This window comes from Zea mays, chromosome 4, assembly GCF_902167145.1.
Source record: "Zea mays cultivar B73 chromosome 4, Zm-B73-REFERENCE-NAM-5.0, whole genome shotgun sequence".
Taxonomy (NCBI): Eukaryota; Viridiplantae; Streptophyta; class Magnoliopsida; order Poales; family Poaceae; genus Zea; species Zea mays.
In genome coordinates this window covers 93,550,197-93,568,304 of record NC_050099.1, presented here as the reverse complement: position 1 = coordinate 93,568,304, position 18,108 = coordinate 93,550,197, and the positions used below count along the sequence as shown (strand labels likewise).

The window sequence follows — 18,108 nt, the reverse complement described above, 5'->3', positions numbered from 1 at the left end:
GCTTTCAAGGGAGAGAAGTGATGATGCAATACAAGATGCAGCGGGCAGATTAAGGAAGCCAATTATGTCAATGTCGCTCGCACTAAGCAGAAGGGTAGCTAAAACTGCCTCGATCTAGCCCTCCCATTTGCATTACAATTATGAAAAAACTGTCTTTTTTATTGTCAAATGAGGAGGTTAATTTCGACAGTCATTGGTATGTTATTGTCAATCAAAAAGGTATAGTAAAATAAGTCCAAGCCAAATTCACCGCATTAGCATATATAACTAAGTATAAATATGTCATTTACACTACATATTGTGTAACGTTTTTTGTGCGCGCAGGGCGCGCAGAAGTTACTATTATTCACGGATGCAACCTAAATTTGCAGAGTAACAAAGCATGTCTACAGCAACTCACAGTGTATAGGGGTTAAGTCAGCAAAATGAAACTAATCAACTATCAATGGTGACATGAAACAACAGGCCATACAAGTAGATCCACTACCAAATTCTAAAGTTTGTCTTTCAAACAGAAATGTAACTATGCATAGTCTAAGTGGACCAATGGTGTCGTGGTTTTGAATCAACCTAAGCATATAACAGGCCGGGTCAGGCTTGGAATGTCATATGCAAGGCACTCTCAGCACAGCAGTTTGGAGAAAACTTCTAGGTCCAGCTTCCCCTGATGTGCAGCAGGAGCCACATCCCTTGCCAACCTTCCGACCACACGCTCAATGTACACCACATAGAGCCCATTCATGTTTTCCAGGATTTGCAAATCATTGCGTGCCTTGAGAATAGATCTGGTACATTCTTCAAAAAGTCCTGAACAATAGTTTTATTGACGTTAATTAATCTCTTCTAGTGGCCCACAATAATGGAGCAATATTTTCACTGGCATCAGGTGTGTGTGTATCTTTCAGTAGTTTCCGATTCAGATTTGTGATTAAGAAACTAATCTTCAGTCAATATACTTTCTACATTATGTCTTTAAAACAAAATACAGCAAGTGGTACGATATAATACAGAAACGTAAGATATTTAACAGCAGTAACAAGAACCAAACAAATTTAGCAAAGTAAAAACAATGGATATGGTCTATTTTCTCCAATTTGTGTCAATGTTTTCCGCTATCACGTTGAGTGACAACTGATAATGCAATTCATGTATCATAGCAAATAAAAAATACGACTGTTGGGGGCACGAATGCACTAACTTTTGTTAATATGCTCACAGCATAGCCAAACTTTCATGTAATCAGATATGAGGAACTCAAGTAACTGAATCCTGCAACATGGGAAAAAGATGAGCATGTACATATAGTGATACAGTCCAACTTTAACACAAAAACAAATATTCTTTATGGTTATAGCAAGAATACGATCCATATAAACAGTTACTAAATAGGCATCAATAGAATTTGCTTCCAAAATAGTGTAACAAAAGAAGATAAAAATTTGTCCTAGTTTAAACTAGCTGAATCATAACTACCATCTTTCAGAATTCTGCTAACAAGGAATATCATTTATGACCATTTACTGGGGCTCGTTTTCGACCGAAAATTCAACTTTTTTTTTCTTAGTACCGTATTTATGTCATTCGTAAATAGTTAAAATGAAAATATGGTGAGTTTTCGATCGACCAGGAATCGTTTTCGCATAGTAAGTATCGTAGACAGTCGTTTCCGATCGTTTTCATCCTTCATAGGTTGTTTTGAATCAAAATTAATGATAAAACCAACATGAAAGGGAAACAACATTCAGATGTTTGAGTCATTGAGTGTATCTCAGAACCTGCAACACATTAATCATAATATAAAACCAGTGACCATACAAATATATAGGAACAACCAGGCTACTGACACACTGACACACCCTCTATATGTTAACTATTGTGCATTGAAAAAATATGCAATGTGCAAACTAATGAAGTAATGGTTATTTTTCATCCGTAATTCAAGTGTTTATTCTCAACTCTCAAGAACATACTGGACACTCATGATAGACCTAAGGAGTAAAGATTCTTCAAATGAAATTTAAATCAGAAAGAAATGAAGATCAACTTACATGATGAATATATTGTCATGCATATCAGGGAAAGCATCAGCAAACGGATCAGCCAAGAACAATCTTTCAGATACGTTGGATATCTTTTGAGAAACTACAAGGATTACCCGCTGACCAATGAATTCATCATTTCCCAACTTACGGAATAAGTGCTGCACTGAGAACTGGGCATCTGAGCAGCCAGTTGATCCTGGAAAATATTGAACAAGATGGATGGAACAGAAATCAATAGCCTATATGTTAGACAGCTGATTCCCTACCATATACAGGACCTGCGCGTGGCTCTATAGCCAGCCGGCCTAGTAGGCAGTGTAGAGTATTATGGTTAGTGAGATCCTGATTGAGGGCTTGCTTTGTATATGATCCTGATTGAGGGCTTGCTTTGTATATGATCCTGATTTGGAGTTTCCTTAGTATAGAAATCCTGAGAAATCCTGACTGGGTGTTTCCATCTTTGAGGAGATCTTGTCTATGTGTTTCCTTTTGCCCAAGATCTCCTCACCCCTATATATTGTAACGTCTGTGTCTCTCATTAATCAATCTATTATTGCACATAGATTCAATTTCTTTCATGGTACCACTTAGTATAGAAATCCTAATTGGGGGTTTCCATCTTTGAGGAGATCTTGTCTATGGGTTTCCTTTTGCCCAAGATCTCCTCACCCCTATATATTGTAATGTCTGTGTCTCTCATTCATCAATCTATTATTGCACATAGATTCAATTTCTTGCATGGTACCACGAGCCTAGTCCTCTCTTCCACTGCATGTGCTCATGTTAGTGCTCTCCACCTGCTCTGCTCCCAGCACGCCCTTCCCCACCAACACTACTTCAAGCGCGCGTGTGCGCTGCCTGTGTGCGCCTGCTGGCCCAGCGTCATGTCCTCCATATATTGTCGACGATGTCGCCGCCAACGTCTTCTCTACTATTGGCGGTGCTGCTAATGGCCATCGCCTCATCGAGGAACACGTGCGCGCAGATCAAGCAGCCCGCAATGCCGCCTTAGCGTGTGCTTGAGGCCGACCGTGAAGCCGTTGCGGTCCAAAAGAAGATTGAGGTGGCTTCCACGCGCCTTCGTGCTGCTTAGGAACGCGCAGCCTGTGAAAGTTGCACCACTTCAGGTCAAGGATCTCCCTCCCCATGGCGCCACCGGCGACACTGCCTCTAATGTCGGCGGACTCTCCCTTACCGACGCACTGCTTCAGCAGGAGGGCTCCACTCTCAACCTCCACACGCAGGTTGTCGCCGTCCAGAACATTTGTTCCCTCGTCCCACTCGTCCTCGATGTCAACTCCACCTTCTACACTCGTTGGAAGGTGTCCTTCCTCAAGATCCTCAGCAAGTACTCACTGGAACAGCATGTCCTCTCCGACTCCATCGCCTCGGCTTCTCCTTCCTAGGTGCGGATGAATTGTGTCGTCAGAACCTGGCTTCTTGGTGCCATCTCCGGCGACCTCGCCGACACCGTCTCCGAGCGCCGCACATCCGCCCGCATGATCTAGCTCGCCATCGAATCCCAATTCCTTGGGAACCACACCACTCGCACTCTCTATGCCGATCAAGAATTTCGGGTACATTACAATGCACAAAGGCTATAAGTGCCTTGAAGTGTCCATAGGGCACATCTATATTTCTCGTGTTGTGGTTTTCGATGAAGCAGATTTCACTTTCACCGAGTTGCATGCTAAAGCTGGTGCGCACCTATGGGGCTGAGATTAATCTCCTACCTCCCATCTTGTTGCCTTCATCTAACTTTGATAATAGGGGACATCAATATACAGCTGATTCCTTATTGCCAAATCATCATCTAGTTGATACTAATGCAAACACTTCTTGAGATATATCTACTAATGTACACATGATACAAATGCAAGCAAGACTCAGGAGGCTCTAGTAAATACAGCACCTGCTGAACAATAATGTGACAGGTTGTATGAAATGAAGCCAACACGGAGCAATGTCTATCAATGTCAACAAAAAGGGAGGAAGCATACTACTGCACAAACTGATGCAGCATCTGAACCTGCAGATGTAGCACCTAATGTGCCTGCAGCAGATCCAGAACCTACAGAAGATGCAGACCCAGACCCAGCATCTGGTGTGTCTGGAAGTTCATAACCAATATTGTCTCCTCGTACAAGGGCACAAGGCTTCAAGATGGAGTTCCTGTCTTACTACTACTGGAGAACCTGAAGGTTTGTCTGAAGCCCTAGCTGATGAAAATTGGAGACCTGCAATGAATGCTGAATTTGATGCTCTAGTTAAGAACAATACTTGGCATCTAGTTCCAAAAGAGGGAGTGAAAAATGTTATAGATTGCAAATGGGTCTACAAAATTAGAACAAAGACAGATGACACTCTTGATAGGTACAAGGCTAGATTGGTAGCCAAAGGATTTAAACAGCGCTACGACATAGATTATGAGGATACATTTAGTCTGGTTGTCACGGCAGCAACTATCAGAGTTATCGAGGCTGGTTATTGAGGCAGCTAGACGTACAAAATATGTTCCTTCATGGCATTCTAGAGGAGGATGTTTACATGAAACTGTAAGTAGAGGGACTCTAACTCTCATCCAGAGGATGACACTACGAGCTGGGGCAATTTTTGTTTATTTCTCACACACTACTCAAAATGTCATACCCATCTAAGGGTTGGAGACACATATTTATAGCCCTAGAGGCTGCACTACCACAACTTCTCACACACACTACACAACAGGATTGTCCTCTAGATGCTAAAGAGACTACAGAGGACAGTCAAAAAGCGACTGCTGTCCTCTAGATGCTAAATAGACTACAGAGGACAGTCAAAAAGTGATTGCTGTCCTCTAGATGCTAAAGAGACTACAGAGGACAGTCAAAAAGCGACTGTTGTCCTCTAGATGCTAAAGAGACTACAGAGAACAGTCAAAAAGCGGTTGCTGTCCTCTAGATGCTCAAGACTTATTCCATCATTCTTCCCCTAAGTCTTGGGCGTCGTCTTGTGGGAAAGTTGGCCATCCCGGACCTGGAGCAAAGCTCAAGAAACTTGATCTTCCCAAGGGGCTTGGTGAGCAGGTCTGCAAGCTGATCCTTGGTGCTGATGTAGCGCGCCTTGATGCTCCTTTCTGCCAAGCAGTCTCGGATGAAGTGGTATCTCAGCCGGATGTGCTTGCTCCGTTCATGGAACACGGGGTTATTGGCCAATGTCAGAGCAGACTGGTTGTCCACCCTGAGTTCCACCGCTCCAGTGTCTCTCCCGAGGAGATCACCGAGCAGTCGAGCCAGCCAGAGCGCCTGAGTCGAAGCAGTGGAGGCCGCTATGTACTCGGCTTCGCAGCTGTACATGGCCACCACCTGCTGCTTGACCGACTGCCAGCTAATGGCGACAGCAAGAGCACAAGCGGGATCCTCTTCTTCCTCGGCAAGTGCCTCATTAGCTGGCAGTCGGTCAAGCAGCAGGTGGTGGTCATGTCCAGCTGCGAGGCCGAGTACATAGCGGCCTCCACTGCTTCGACTCAGGCGCTCTGGCTGGCTCGACTACTCGGTGATCTCCTCGGGAGAGACACTGGAGCGGTGGAACTCAGGGTGGACAGCCAGTCCGCTCTGGCATTGGCCAAGAACCCCGTGTTCCATGAATGGAGCAAGCACATCCGGGTGAGATACCACTTCATCCGAGACTGCTTGGCAGAAGGAAACATCAAGACGCGCTACATCAGCACCAAGAATCAGCTTGCAGACCTGCTCACCAAGCCCCTTGGGAGGATCAAGTTTCTTGAGCTTTGCTCCAGGTCCGGGATGGCCCAACTTTCCCACAAGACGACGTCCAAGACTTAGGGGGAGAATGATGGAATAAGTCTTGAGCATCTAGAGGACAGCAGGACAACAGTAGTTTTTTGACTGTGTTCTTTAGTCTCTTTCGCATCTAGAGGACAGTAGTAGATTTTTGATTATCCTCTTTAGTCTCTTTAGCATCTAAAGGACAGCAGTAGCTTTTGACTGTCCTCTTTAGTCTCTTCAGCATCTAGAGGACAGCAGTAGCTTTTTGACTGTCATCTTTAGTCTCTTTTAGCTTTTAGCATCTAGAGGACAATCCTGTTGTGTAGTGTGTGAGAAAGTGTGGTAGTGCAGCGTCTAGGGCTATAAATATGTATTTCCAATCCTTAGATGGGTATGGCATTTGAGTAGTGTGTGAGAAATAAACGAAAATTGTCCCAGCTCGTAGTGTCATCCTCTGGATGAGAGTTAGAGTCCCTCTACTTACAAGATAAAGATTAGAAGATTAAGGAGATAAGGTTTGTTAGAGAGAAAAGGGGGGATCTCATATTTTATCTCTTTAGATAAAGACTAGAAGGGAGTATAAATACTTGTAAGCACCACTCTATATGAGTGTTGGAACTTGCTCCCCTGGGCAAGAAGATCCAACGGGGGGGTAAAAGGAATGCAAACAAGATTTTAGCTTGAGATGGTGATTGCTCTGTTAATCCAGCCTCTCAAGGGCACTGTACGGGGGTATTTATAGGTGCCTGAGTGCCCAACGTCTTGGAGTAAGGACGCATGTGCCCTCAGGCGCCTGGACTATCCCCGGAATATTCCCATAAAGTGGGGTTACAGACTGTAATTACAGAAAAGCCATTACAAATCGGGCTCGTAACACACTTCTCCGTGCGGGGCCTGTTACAATGGGTCGAATCCCACGTGGGCCTCCAGGTTGGATGAGGACGTGGGACGGGGCGACCTCGTCTTAGGCCTTCGTCTTGCAGTGTAGAGGACGAAGGGTGGAACCCGCCGGTCGTTTCGCCTTCGCCTTCGCCCCAACATTTGCCCTCCGAGGGACCAGTTCGACTAAGTCATCTGGTGCCGAAGACGTCGCTAGATGGTGGAGACGATGCCCTCGCTCGAAGTGGTTCCGCGGGGGTTTTTGATGTGACCGTTGATGGACGTCGTACTGTTGGACTGCGGGTTTCCCGAAGCGTCGCGTCCTGTGTATAAAAGGAGGGGGCGCAGGTCAGGTTCTCTTACCTTTCTGCGCGCCGCAAAACCCTAGCCTCCTTTTGAAACCGCTCGTCCGCTCGCCTGCCCTCCTTGCTCCTGTTCGTCGGAGATCTGGCCCGCGTCAAGCAGACCGCACGCTGCCGCCGACGGTACATAGCCATGCCGTCTTCTTCCTCGTCTACTGCGAACACGCCGACAACCGAAGCGTCGTCCGAGGATACCTCGAGCAATGTGGTGGCGACGGAGCTACATCCGGGTGATACGGTGAAGTTCGGCGTTTCGCGGATTTCCTCGGTCCGCGTGCAGGATATGCAGCAGTTGGGATATTTTGGCAGCGGAGTTGGGCGTGTCCTGGGGGCGGAGGAGGTTCCCGAGCCCGAGGGCGAGTTGGTCGTTTTCGAGGCATTTTTCACCGCTGGCCTTCGCCTGCCTGCACATCGCTTTGTGGCGGAGGTCCTGCGGAGATTTGAGGTCCAGGTCCACCAGCTGACACCTAACGCCTGGTGGCCCTGGCGAAGTATGTCTAGGCGACGACTTCGTATGGCGGTCAGCCTTCTGTGGAAGTCTTTGCCAAACAATACTGTCTGCATTGGCAAAAAAGAAAAATTGGACACAAGATTGCATAGTTTGGATCGTGCGCGTTTACGCCGAGGACCAGAAAGACTTCGATGGAAGTCGTGGAGTTGGTTCCTTGTGCCCGTAATAAGTGGGGCAACTGGTGGGATTTCTGGTTCTATGTTTCTGAGGGCGAAGTCGAAGACCACCCAGGGCTCCCCGTGGCCATTATGTGCTCTCATTATTATGTGGCGTACCCGCAATTTGAGGTGGCGGAGGATGATGAGAATGAGGGAGCCCTTCGAAGCGCTGCCTGTATGAGTAGTGGGCGCGATTTAGTTGAGGAATTCATCGGGTATGGGGTGTGGCCCTTGGCGCATGGATGGGCGTTGGGCGAAGTATGCCCTCGCGAGATGCCCTCCCTGGGTGGGCAGAAAGTGCGAAGTCCAGCCTTCGCGTTGGATCTGCGAGGCCGGGATCGCGCCGCGGTCGTGCGTGAAGCGGAAGACGGGGCTGTGCGTATTGTGGGGCGTTATGTGCCTAGGACGGAGGCCCTGCGGAGTTGGGATATTCGCGGATCCAACGTTCGCTTGAATAGGGTCTTCGAGCTGAATCGCTTGCCGTACGGCGGCTATACCGGGGATGACGCTGTCGACCGCCGCGGGAAGAGGCCAGTGGCCGCGACTGAAGAGGACCCTTCGCAGGAGGCCGCCCCAGCCACTAAGAAAAGAAAACTAGTACTGCAGTGGGGGAACTGGGGGTCTCCGAAAGTTTTGCTGCGGAATTGATGGGGACGTGCGCAGCCCTCGGGGGAAGGATGTCTTCGCCCGAGCTCCGGGAGTCTTCGGCGCGGATGCTGGAGGTTACCGGGGGTCGATGGCCCAAGAATGTTCCGATCCCCCGCGCGGTTGGCGAAGACTTCTTTACGTCTCGCATGGCTCGTGACTTGAAGGTTTTTCCTTACGGACGGAATATTGCTGCTATTGTGTCGGCAGTGATGAACAAGGACCGTCAAGACGCTGCGTAGAAGCGTCGGGCGGTCGTTAGGATCGCGGATCCTATGCACGAGGCGAAGACGTTGCAGGGTCGGGTGATATGTTGTAGGGTCGGGTGAGGGGCAATTGGTTGTTGTCCCGCCTTCGGTGGCAACCACGTCGCCAACGGCGGTGGTTGGGGCGAAGGGTGCCGCGCAGGACCCGTGGGCCGCTTTCTGCGCGAGCGGCGAGATTCTGTCGGCCGCTGCCGCCAGGGACGTGGCGGGCTCCATGTCCCATCGATTGAGGGAAGCGTCGCAGCAGCTGAAGCAAGTAAGTTGTGCTGGACTTCGATGTTTGTTGTTTCCATGAGGGTTTGGGTCTCATGGGTTTGTGTCAGGCGGCCGACTTCGCCGACCGCGTCGGGTGTCTTGACTACGGACGTGGCTGCCGAAGTTGAGAGTCTCCGGGCGCAGCATGCGGATGCTGTCCGGGAGAAGTCGGCTGCGGAAAGCAAAAACCGCAGGCTGGCGGAGAAAGTGGCCGCTATGGAGGCCGAGAAGACGGACCTCCGGCGCCAGCTGGCGGAGGAGGGAGGCGAACCAGGCCATCGCTGAAGCGCAGGCTGCGCGAGCGGAGGCCAAAGTGGCGCGGGCGGAGAGCAGTCTCGCCAGCCAACGCGCCGAGAAGCTGGAGGCGAGGTACAACGCCCTGCGCAGCCGCGTGGACAAGGCCGAGGCCTCTACGCGCTCGGAAGTCGAGCGGACGCACGCGCAGTTCGTGGACGCGTACCGTGAGCTGGGTGCGCGGACTGCTGACTTCGAAGTACCCGGCCAAGAAGCAGGCCTTCGCTTACTCGAATGGTTGCAGGAAGAGCTGCTGGTGCTCCCGACCATTGTGACGGGTTTCATGTCCTTCGCCTCCCTCGTCACCTGCGAGGGGGCCATGAATGCATTGTCCCGCGAGGGGTGCAGGCACTACGAGGTCTTCGACCAAGCAGACAAGAACTTTGAACGTGAAATCTTCAAGGCCGAAGACCTTGTGGTGAAGCAGTCACCGGGGGCACTCTTCGATAGGATGTGGGGTCCGCACGGTCGGGAGGCGGTCAAGGAGCGGTCCGACCGGGTGATAGAGCAGGTAAAGGCTATTTTTTGTGTGGTTATATGTGTGGGTATGTGTGGTTTTGTGGTTTTGCTGAATAAGTGTGTTGTTGCTGCAGATGGCGCATGCCGAGGACGTCGAGGACCTTGGTGGTCTGGACGGTGCGCCGCCCGAGGCTGCGGAGGTCAATCCGGTGCCGCCCTCGGATGCCGGTGAAGGCTCCTCGGTTGTACCCGTGCCCACTATGGCCGGTGAAGACTCTGCATCAGCCCCTGCGCCGACGGGCGAAGATGCCTTGAGGGTGGTGACCAAGCTTGCCTTCGCCTCAGTATATCACCCACAATCCAACGGAGTCGTGGAGCGCGCCAACGGCAAGATTTTCACGGCCATCAAGAAAACGTTTCTCGACGACAAGGGTAAATGGGCCGACCTGCTACCTGAAGCAGTCTGGGCACTGAACACGACCGAGTGTCGCGCAACCGGATTCACTACCTTTCGCCTGCTATACGGATCGGAGGCCATGACCCCGCAGGAAATCAAACATGGGTCACCACGGACAAGCGCTTCAGCCGTCCCCGACGTAGACGAGCCAACCTCCAAAGATCTCATCGACGGAGACCGTGTCTTCGCCCTGCAGACCCTCAACAAATACCAAGCCCAAACGAAGGCCTGGCGCGACCACGCCGTCGTCCTAAGAGAATTCAACGAAGGGGACCTCGTACTCGTCCGAACAACCCGGACAGAGTCACGAGGTAAGCTGGAGCCAAAGTGGGAAGGACCATTCATCATCAAGACGAAGTCGTCCCCCAGCGCGTACAGGCTAACAACGCAATCTGGCGAAGACCTGGAGCATTCCTGGAATATCAATAATCTCCGTAAATTTTTTGTTTGAATCCTCAGGGCCAACATGCCCTTGTAATTCACCAAACATTATCATTCCGGCCCGCACTCTTTTCCTCCCGGGGGGTGAGGTTTTTAATGAGGCGGAGCCATGCAATATACCACAAAAATCCCCGCAAAAATTAAGACACAATATGTCAAAAAAGACCGCATCGACGGTCTTCGGCATTCGACCACACCAAAGTCACTGCGAGGGGCAGCGCTGAATACCCTCGCGTGCGACACTCCGCGCAAAAGTCACCTAAGGGTGCAGCCGGAACAGCGCAAGTGCGATAATCAAAGTCTTTGTCAAAGACATTCCGCGCAAAAGTCGTCTACGGGTGCAGCCGGACCAGCACAATAAGTGCGCAAAATCGAAGTCTTCTCCAAAAGACTCTCCGTGCAAAAGTCGTCTAAGGGTGCAGCCGGACCCTCCGTGCAAAAGTCGCCTACGGCTGCAGCCGGACCAGCACAATAAGTGCGCAAAATCGAAGTCATCTCCAAGAAACTCTTCGTGCAAAAGTCACCTAAGGGTGCAGCCGGACCCTCCGTGCAAAAGTCGCCTACGGATGCAGCCAGACTAGCACAATAAGTGCGCAAAATCGAAGACTTTTCCAAAAGACCCCGTGCACAAGTCGACTACGGGCGCGGCTGGATCAACGAAGGAACGTAGCCTCATCATACAAATTATGGTTACATACATACAGCGAGGGCATCACACATTACATTGGCTCAACCTTCGGGATGATACACATCTCCCTGTAGTTGAACAGCATTATCCTCAATTCGCGTTTGCCAGTCCCATCCACACGAAGACAACCACCCTCCATCTCACCACGATGATGCCTATCACTTCGCGACAATTTACTCACTCTCCGTTTCGCCACCGCCCTTCGCCGCCTACACCCAGTCCTCGCACCCGTAAGATCCTCAGCACCCACCACACGCGGAGAAGTCTCCCCCGCAGCCACATCCAACGCTGCAAAATAATCCAAGTCCTCATCCGAAGACTCCTCTGTCCACACAATCGAATTCCCAGAATCATCAGACACAAAACACCAGAGCCAAACGAATCGTCACCAGCAGCCACGGTCGAAGCCGCCACAAAAATAGCATTGTCAGTAGCGGTTGCGTGCGCAGGCCCAAACCCCAGAACCTGCGCAGCAACCGAGGTTCAGTAACACACAGACAAAATTTACAAACTCCTCAACACCTATTCAGCCACCTGCGAAGGCCCAAGGTTTTAGCTTGAGATGGCGATTGCTCTGTTAATCCAGCCTCTCAAGGGCACTGTACGGGGGTATTTATAGGTGCCTGAGTGCCCAACGTCTTGGAGTAAGGACGCATGTGCCCTCAGGCGCCTGGACTATCCCCGGAATATTCCCATAAAGTGGGGTTACAGACTGTCATTACAGAAAAGCCATTACAAATCGGGACGTAACACACTTCTCCGTGCGAGGCCTGTTACAATGGGTCGAATCTCACGTGGGCCTCCAGGTTGGATGAGGACGTGGGACGGGGCGACCTCGTCGTAGGCCTTCGTCTTGCAGTGTAGAGGACGAAGGGTGGAACCCACCGGTCGTTTCACCTCCGTTGGTGCAGCGAGATTGACGAGGGCCTGGAGCCCTGGAGCGAAGGGTAGCGTCTTCGCCTTCGCCCCAACAATGAGTTAAACAGAAAACTATTTAGCCTACTTCCTCCAAAGGAAGCTGGCGTGTTTTCCTTTCCCAAAGTCATTGTCCAGCGTCCACCGAAGAACAGCGCAGCCACGGTGCCCCTGCGCCAGTCCACAACGCCTCATCCCTACAATCTGCGCAATCTCTCTGATAGGAGCTCTAATCCTATCAACACCTCTCTCTAATTCTGAAAAATTGAGAATTGATGAAGGTGTATTACTTAGGCTAGATGATGCAACATGATATAGAAGCATTGTTGGGGCTTTACAGTATCTAACTCTGACAGGACTAGATCTAAATTTTATAGTCAATAAGGTGTGTCGGTTTCTACATGCTCCAACCTTGTAGCACTAGACAACAGTGAAAAGAATATTAGGATATGTAAAATACACTCTTGGTCATGGATTAAAGATTGCAAGGTCGTCTTCTTTACTTGTTAGTGCTTTTGTTGACACGGATTGGGCTAGTGACCCAAATGACAGGCGATCTTCAGGGGGTTTTGCAGTATATCTTGGCAGTAATCTTGTGTCCTGGATGCTAGAAAGCAGCCAACGGTGTCAAGCTCAAGTGTTGAAGCTGAATACAAGACACTTGGTAATGCTACAGCAAAATTAATGTGGATACAATCACTTTTGCATGAGTTGAAGGTCTCTTGTCCACCTGATGCTAGAATTTGGTGTGATAATATAGGGCCATGGTTCTTAAGGCGAGATAAGGCGTTGAACCACCACCTGGACGCCTAGGCGACGTCTAAGGCTAGCAAGGCGACGTCTAAGGCGAGCAAGGCGACGCCTTATCAGTCTCAGAACCAGCAAACCAGCAACATGGAGGAGGAAGAAAAAGAAAAAAAGAAGGGAAAAGGGGAAGGGGTAGGAGGCCCTTCCCACTAGCTAGCCCATATAATCATTACCCTGGTTGCCCTAGGTTGCCTCTCTCCTCCACATTTCAACCGTTAGTTGACTTCTCCTCCATGGTTTAGCCGCTGCCGCCTTAATTGAGCTGTCGTTGCCACTGGTTCGCTGCCGCCTCCGTCGATTCGACCGTTGTCGCCCCCGATTCGGTCGCCTCTACTCCCAATTCGGGCGATGTCGCCCTGATTCGACGTCGCCCCTTATCCTTCCCCTCTTTTGTCAGCTCTCTTGCTTTTATCTAGGCGGAGAGGACGTCTTGGACCTTTTGGGCGCCTGGACGCCTAGGCGACGCCTTTGAAACAATGATAGGGGCTACTTATCTCATAGCAAATCCAATGTTCCATGGCCGTGTAAATCATATTGAAATTGATTTTCAGTTTGTGAGAGAAAGAGTAGCTAGAAAGCTCTTAAAAGTGAGACTTGTCTCTACTGAAGATCAAATTATAGATGGTTTTACTAAAGCTTTGACTATGAAGAAATCGGCATCCTTTAGAGACAATCTCAACTTGTGCAAGTTATGATTGAGGGGGTGTTAGATTGAAAAGTTTGTAATCTAGCATATAAACCTCTGCTATGTAAAAGTAGGCAATCCAGGAGATAACTCTGCTATAGATAACTAACCTAAATTATAGCGGATTCGGTTAGGATATAGCAAATTTTGTTAGGCAGAGTTATCTCCTTTTAGTTGTTGTACGCGGTAGTCCTCTACCTATATAAACATATTTTGTTTGAATGTAATGGCAGGATCTCTGCCTCTCAATTAAGAAGGGATTGACCCAGTTTTTAGGGAAAACGGGTCCAAAACCTACACAGAGTGCACAGTCGAGAAAGGTGGAAGGGCCCCCACAAACACCACAGACAAACGCCCAACATGAGTCGTCATTGACGAGCTCAACGAAAAGGATGAGCAGCTCCGACTTCCCATGACGGGCAGTACACAACCAAAGGCACTCGACGACGCCTACATCCAAACACCGGCACATGAGGAGGAAGATCACGGTGCTCCATCGTTGCCAAGCTTCGACACACCCCACGCGAGGCTGCTCCGATTCTTCACAGATGAGTCTGGAACCACAGCGCCGAGCACCGGGGGCAAGTAGATGCCAGGAGCGACAAAGACCCAAACACCACCGAGCCAAGCGAAGTGACGAAAGGCCTCTGCATTGCCGACAACCACCCAAGTCGAAGGGCTTCTGGACAGCGCCTTCAAGGAGAAATGACGTTGAAGCGCCGTCGCCGCCACCCGCCTAGAACAATCTAGGCAGAGTTTCCGCCGAAGACCTAGCAAAGCAGCGGTGATCGCCAGCACCGTGGAGGAGGCTGCAGGGTCAGCCATGTCGAGGCCACCCCGCCAAGCCGTCGCGTGTTGCCACCATCAGCAGTCCACCGACGCAGCAGTCCAGCGGGAATGAAGGACGAGGGAGATTCGTGGTACGGCGCCCTCTATAGGGTAGGAGTGGCACTCGCAAGCGTCACTGTCGTCCGCCCGCAAGCAGTCATGGCTTTCGCCGAAGGACCCACCACCACCCATTAAGCCGCTTGGCGCAGCACCTGGCCGTCGCGTCATCGTGTTGCTCTAGCACCCGCACCCGCAGCACTTGTCGATGTGCCAAGTGCTCGCCTGCGCATTGATCCGCTCACGATGTAGGGTCTAGGCCCGGCGCCTGAGTCGTCTGCCGCGGCGGCGATGGCGAAAGCGAAGAGACTAGGCTAGGGCGGAGAAGAAAGAGCACGGGGCGGGGGGTGGGGCGCCGGACCACCACAGTCGCCAAAGGAACGAGAAACCCAAGGAGCGAGCGAAGCACTCCTTGCCACCGCCATCCTTGAAGAGGCGCGCGGGAAGCGCCGCCGCCTACTCTGGCAGCGGCAAGGCCAGAGGCGAGGTGGAGTAGCGGCGACCGCTAGGGTTTGCCGCCCGAGCGAGGCGACGCGAGAAGGTTGCACTTTTCACCTTCCTATATAAACATATCATTGTTGCCTGAGCTTGCTTAGTAGGCAGACACGCTTACCCAATCCTGGTATCTATTCTCACAATATGGAGAAGAGTGATGCTACAAAATGAAATCATAGCTTCTGTGCAGCTCACCAAACCATGTCTACTTTAAATGTGTTTGTCTCAGACAACAAATACATAATAATATATAAGTTCTCACCTGAATCTGATGTGACAAGCTTTTCAGGAACAGTGCACATCCTTTTCATCAAACGAGTCACTAAACTATCGATTATCTCCCCAACTAAGTCTTTTTCCCTTTCCGATGAAAGAATGTTCTTCAGTGTAGCTGAACAGGGAACATGATTACCGAATGATTAGCCAAGGTCGTTTCAACAAATGTAGATTGCATACGCAACAGTGTATCATTTGAATATTCATATTTTTCATTTCATTGAATTCTGTTTTTGTCAAAGATTAATGGAAAAAGCCCAAATACATAACAGCTCACATATAACTTACCCAAAATGAAATCTACTGCTTGGTGAGAAAATGTAGCAAATGAGTGGCCAGCTTCACTCTGCACAAGTGAATCTTACCTTTAGAAAGATGAAACAAAATATCTTAGTTGTAAACAAACTATATGATTTTACTTTGGCAAAAATGCCGTCTGATAGCTCCACCAGGAAATCAGTCGACATGCTGAGCTGCTGCATCTCATCCTCACTGTTGAAATCTGGAGAAGTGAAACAATTGAAACTATAACCTAAGAAATATAACATTTTCTCTTCCAAGAGTAACCCAGATAATCAGAAATGAGCGTCACAGGGAAAATTTTCTACTGTACATTGACAGATTTTCTACTGCAAGAGAAATGCAGTCCAAGGCAAGTGAAAGGCTGTTGTTTACAGACTTTTCAAATTTTAGATGTTTGAATGACATCAAAATTATGACGGTGGATTCAAGACAGAACCAACCGATCAAACTAGAACTTGGAAGAGATCGATCCACTCGCCGTCGCTTCTCCTTCCACCGCACTGTCACACATCACAGAAGTATAAATTACATTAGCAGCCCACAAAAATTTCAAAATACTAGCACATCGAAGCAAACCGAAGCCATACCCAGTCTGAGAAACCTCCTCCTCAGCACCTCGTCAACCCAGTGCTCCCCACCACCGCCACCCTGCTGCGGTCGAAGGTCCCGGCACCCGTCGAAGAAGTGGCACCGGCACGACGCAACCGGGGGCTCCATCTCCTCCCCGCGCACCCCATCTGCTCCGATAACAAACTCAATTTCCACGACGCCTGCAATGGAATTCGGCCAGACGAACAATAGCGCGGATAGATTGGCATGGCCTTACATACCTTGGAGGACCTTGAGCTCCTCGCGGAGGCGGAGGATTTCGCGCTTCCGGTCCTTGGCCTGGGCGGGAGAAGGAGATCTAATGTCAGAGGCGGAGGTAGGGTTTGAATCCGAGGGTTGTTGCTGCTAGGGGAATGGGACCTTGCGCTTCCAGTGGAGGAGAGACGGGGGTGATGTGCCCGCGGTGGCGTTGGCTTTGCCAGGGAGGCGGTTGTAGTGGATGAGAGCCATTGCGAGCGCGGCCTTTAGCGATGGCGAGTCTATTCGCGACGAGGAGGTGCCCGTGGCCGCTGACGCCGTCGGCGTTGGCGGGCGGGGTTTGGGAAGAGCCATGCCGATTGGCGATCGCGGCGGCGCAGGCAAACGAGAGGAGAGGCCCACCCAAGAATATGTGGACCGTGATCCGTGATCAACGAATTTAACATAAACCCGCCTATTCTAGGACCGCGACTACAAACGGCTATTCTACTATTTTAATTAGCTAGAGCAACACTCTAACCCCAAAATCCTATTCTAGCACCTATAAAAGCTTCTCCAAAAGGATTTGAACCAACATATCTTTTTAATAAGGATTTTCTCACAAAATGAATAACTTTTTCTAATAAAAGATCAAATGAAAAGATAATTAAGTTATCCCTTTGTTGATCTATAACTCTTTAAAGAAATTTGAGTTAAATCATATCTTGATAGCTATACAATAGAAATTATTTCTCTAAAATAAACTATTTATGTGTGAATTACATAGCTAGAAGCAATTGCTTCTCTAGAATAATAAATAAATAGAATAATAAAATATTGTTGCATTATTGTTTGTATATTTATAGTTTGAAACTCAAAATAATTTGGAGTTGAATATAGAATCTAAATTCAAGAAAGAAGGCACAAAATATAAAGAAGAGAAGCATACCTAGACCTGGGCTGAATCTTCTCCTCGGCCCAAACCAAATCACTGCACCGACCTCATCACTAGCTGACCGAAGGGACCCATGCCGCAGCCACTCCCTGATAAGGCTGAAGTGCCCGATCTTTCGGTGAGTGGAGATAATTTCGATCTGGCGAAGATGACCCTCACGGTCCGACTACGACGAGCAAGCTCGAGGCGCCAATGCAATCGCTGAACCAACTCCCTATGGTTACCGACCTTGCTGGTGCAAGATCAGCCTGATCACAAAGATCATTTCCTGCACGCAATCGAAGAACGAACAAGAAAAAGATACGAGCAATCTAGTCTATTACTCGATGGTGGAGTTCTGAATACACGAAGACAGCGCTAATATGTGCGTGTTTGGGAATAGCTAAGGCTAATGTAAAACAAAACTCAAGGAACAAAAGGAGGTGCAGCTACTAGATAAATAGAGAGAGGGGCACAGCCCCTGGTGGCGGCCAAGGTGGAAAAACGCAACCCTAGGGGCGGCCCATCCTAGGTCCTCCACCTTGGGTCGTAATTGGGCCGGTCGTCTATTCTTCTGGTCCCTCATTATTCAGTAGCATGACGAAGTTAAGATCTCTTGCACGGGTCCGAGTGATTTGCCCAACTAATGAAGGAAGTGGTGCCTAAGGTGAAGTTGGCCTAGCTGAGGAGGGATGTGGCGCCTGAGGTGGTGGTGCTGCTGGTGTATCGTACTCGTGTTGCAGTTGATATCCTCATCATCCTCCCCTTCTTGAAGTGAAGTCATCCTCAACGGTAACT

The 18,108-nt window shown here is 49.5% G+C and overlaps 1 protein-coding gene across 2 annotated transcripts; it reads right to left on the bottom strand.

The window, feature by feature from the left end:
* Window positions 1–238: 238 nt before the first annotated feature.
* LOC100191163 (uncharacterized) lies at window positions 239–16,834 on the bottom strand. 2 transcript variants are annotated; one of them, XM_035966607.1, is made up of 10 exons: window positions 16,560–16,834; window positions 16,421–16,478; window positions 16,178–16,327; window positions 16,031–16,090; window positions 15,707–15,789; window positions 15,576–15,633; window positions 15,274–15,402; window positions 2,156–2,238; window positions 1,199–1,262; window positions 239–807 (listed from the first exon to the last, which is right to left on the bottom strand). In XM_035966607.1, exons 1-10 carry the CDS (start codon window positions 16,749–16,751, stop codon window positions 623–625), a joined length of 1,062 nt encoding a protein of 353 aa, XP_035822500.1. In that variant the 5' UTR covers window positions 16,752–16,834; the 3' UTR covers window positions 239–622.
* Window positions 16,835–18,108: the final 1,274 nt, after the last annotated feature.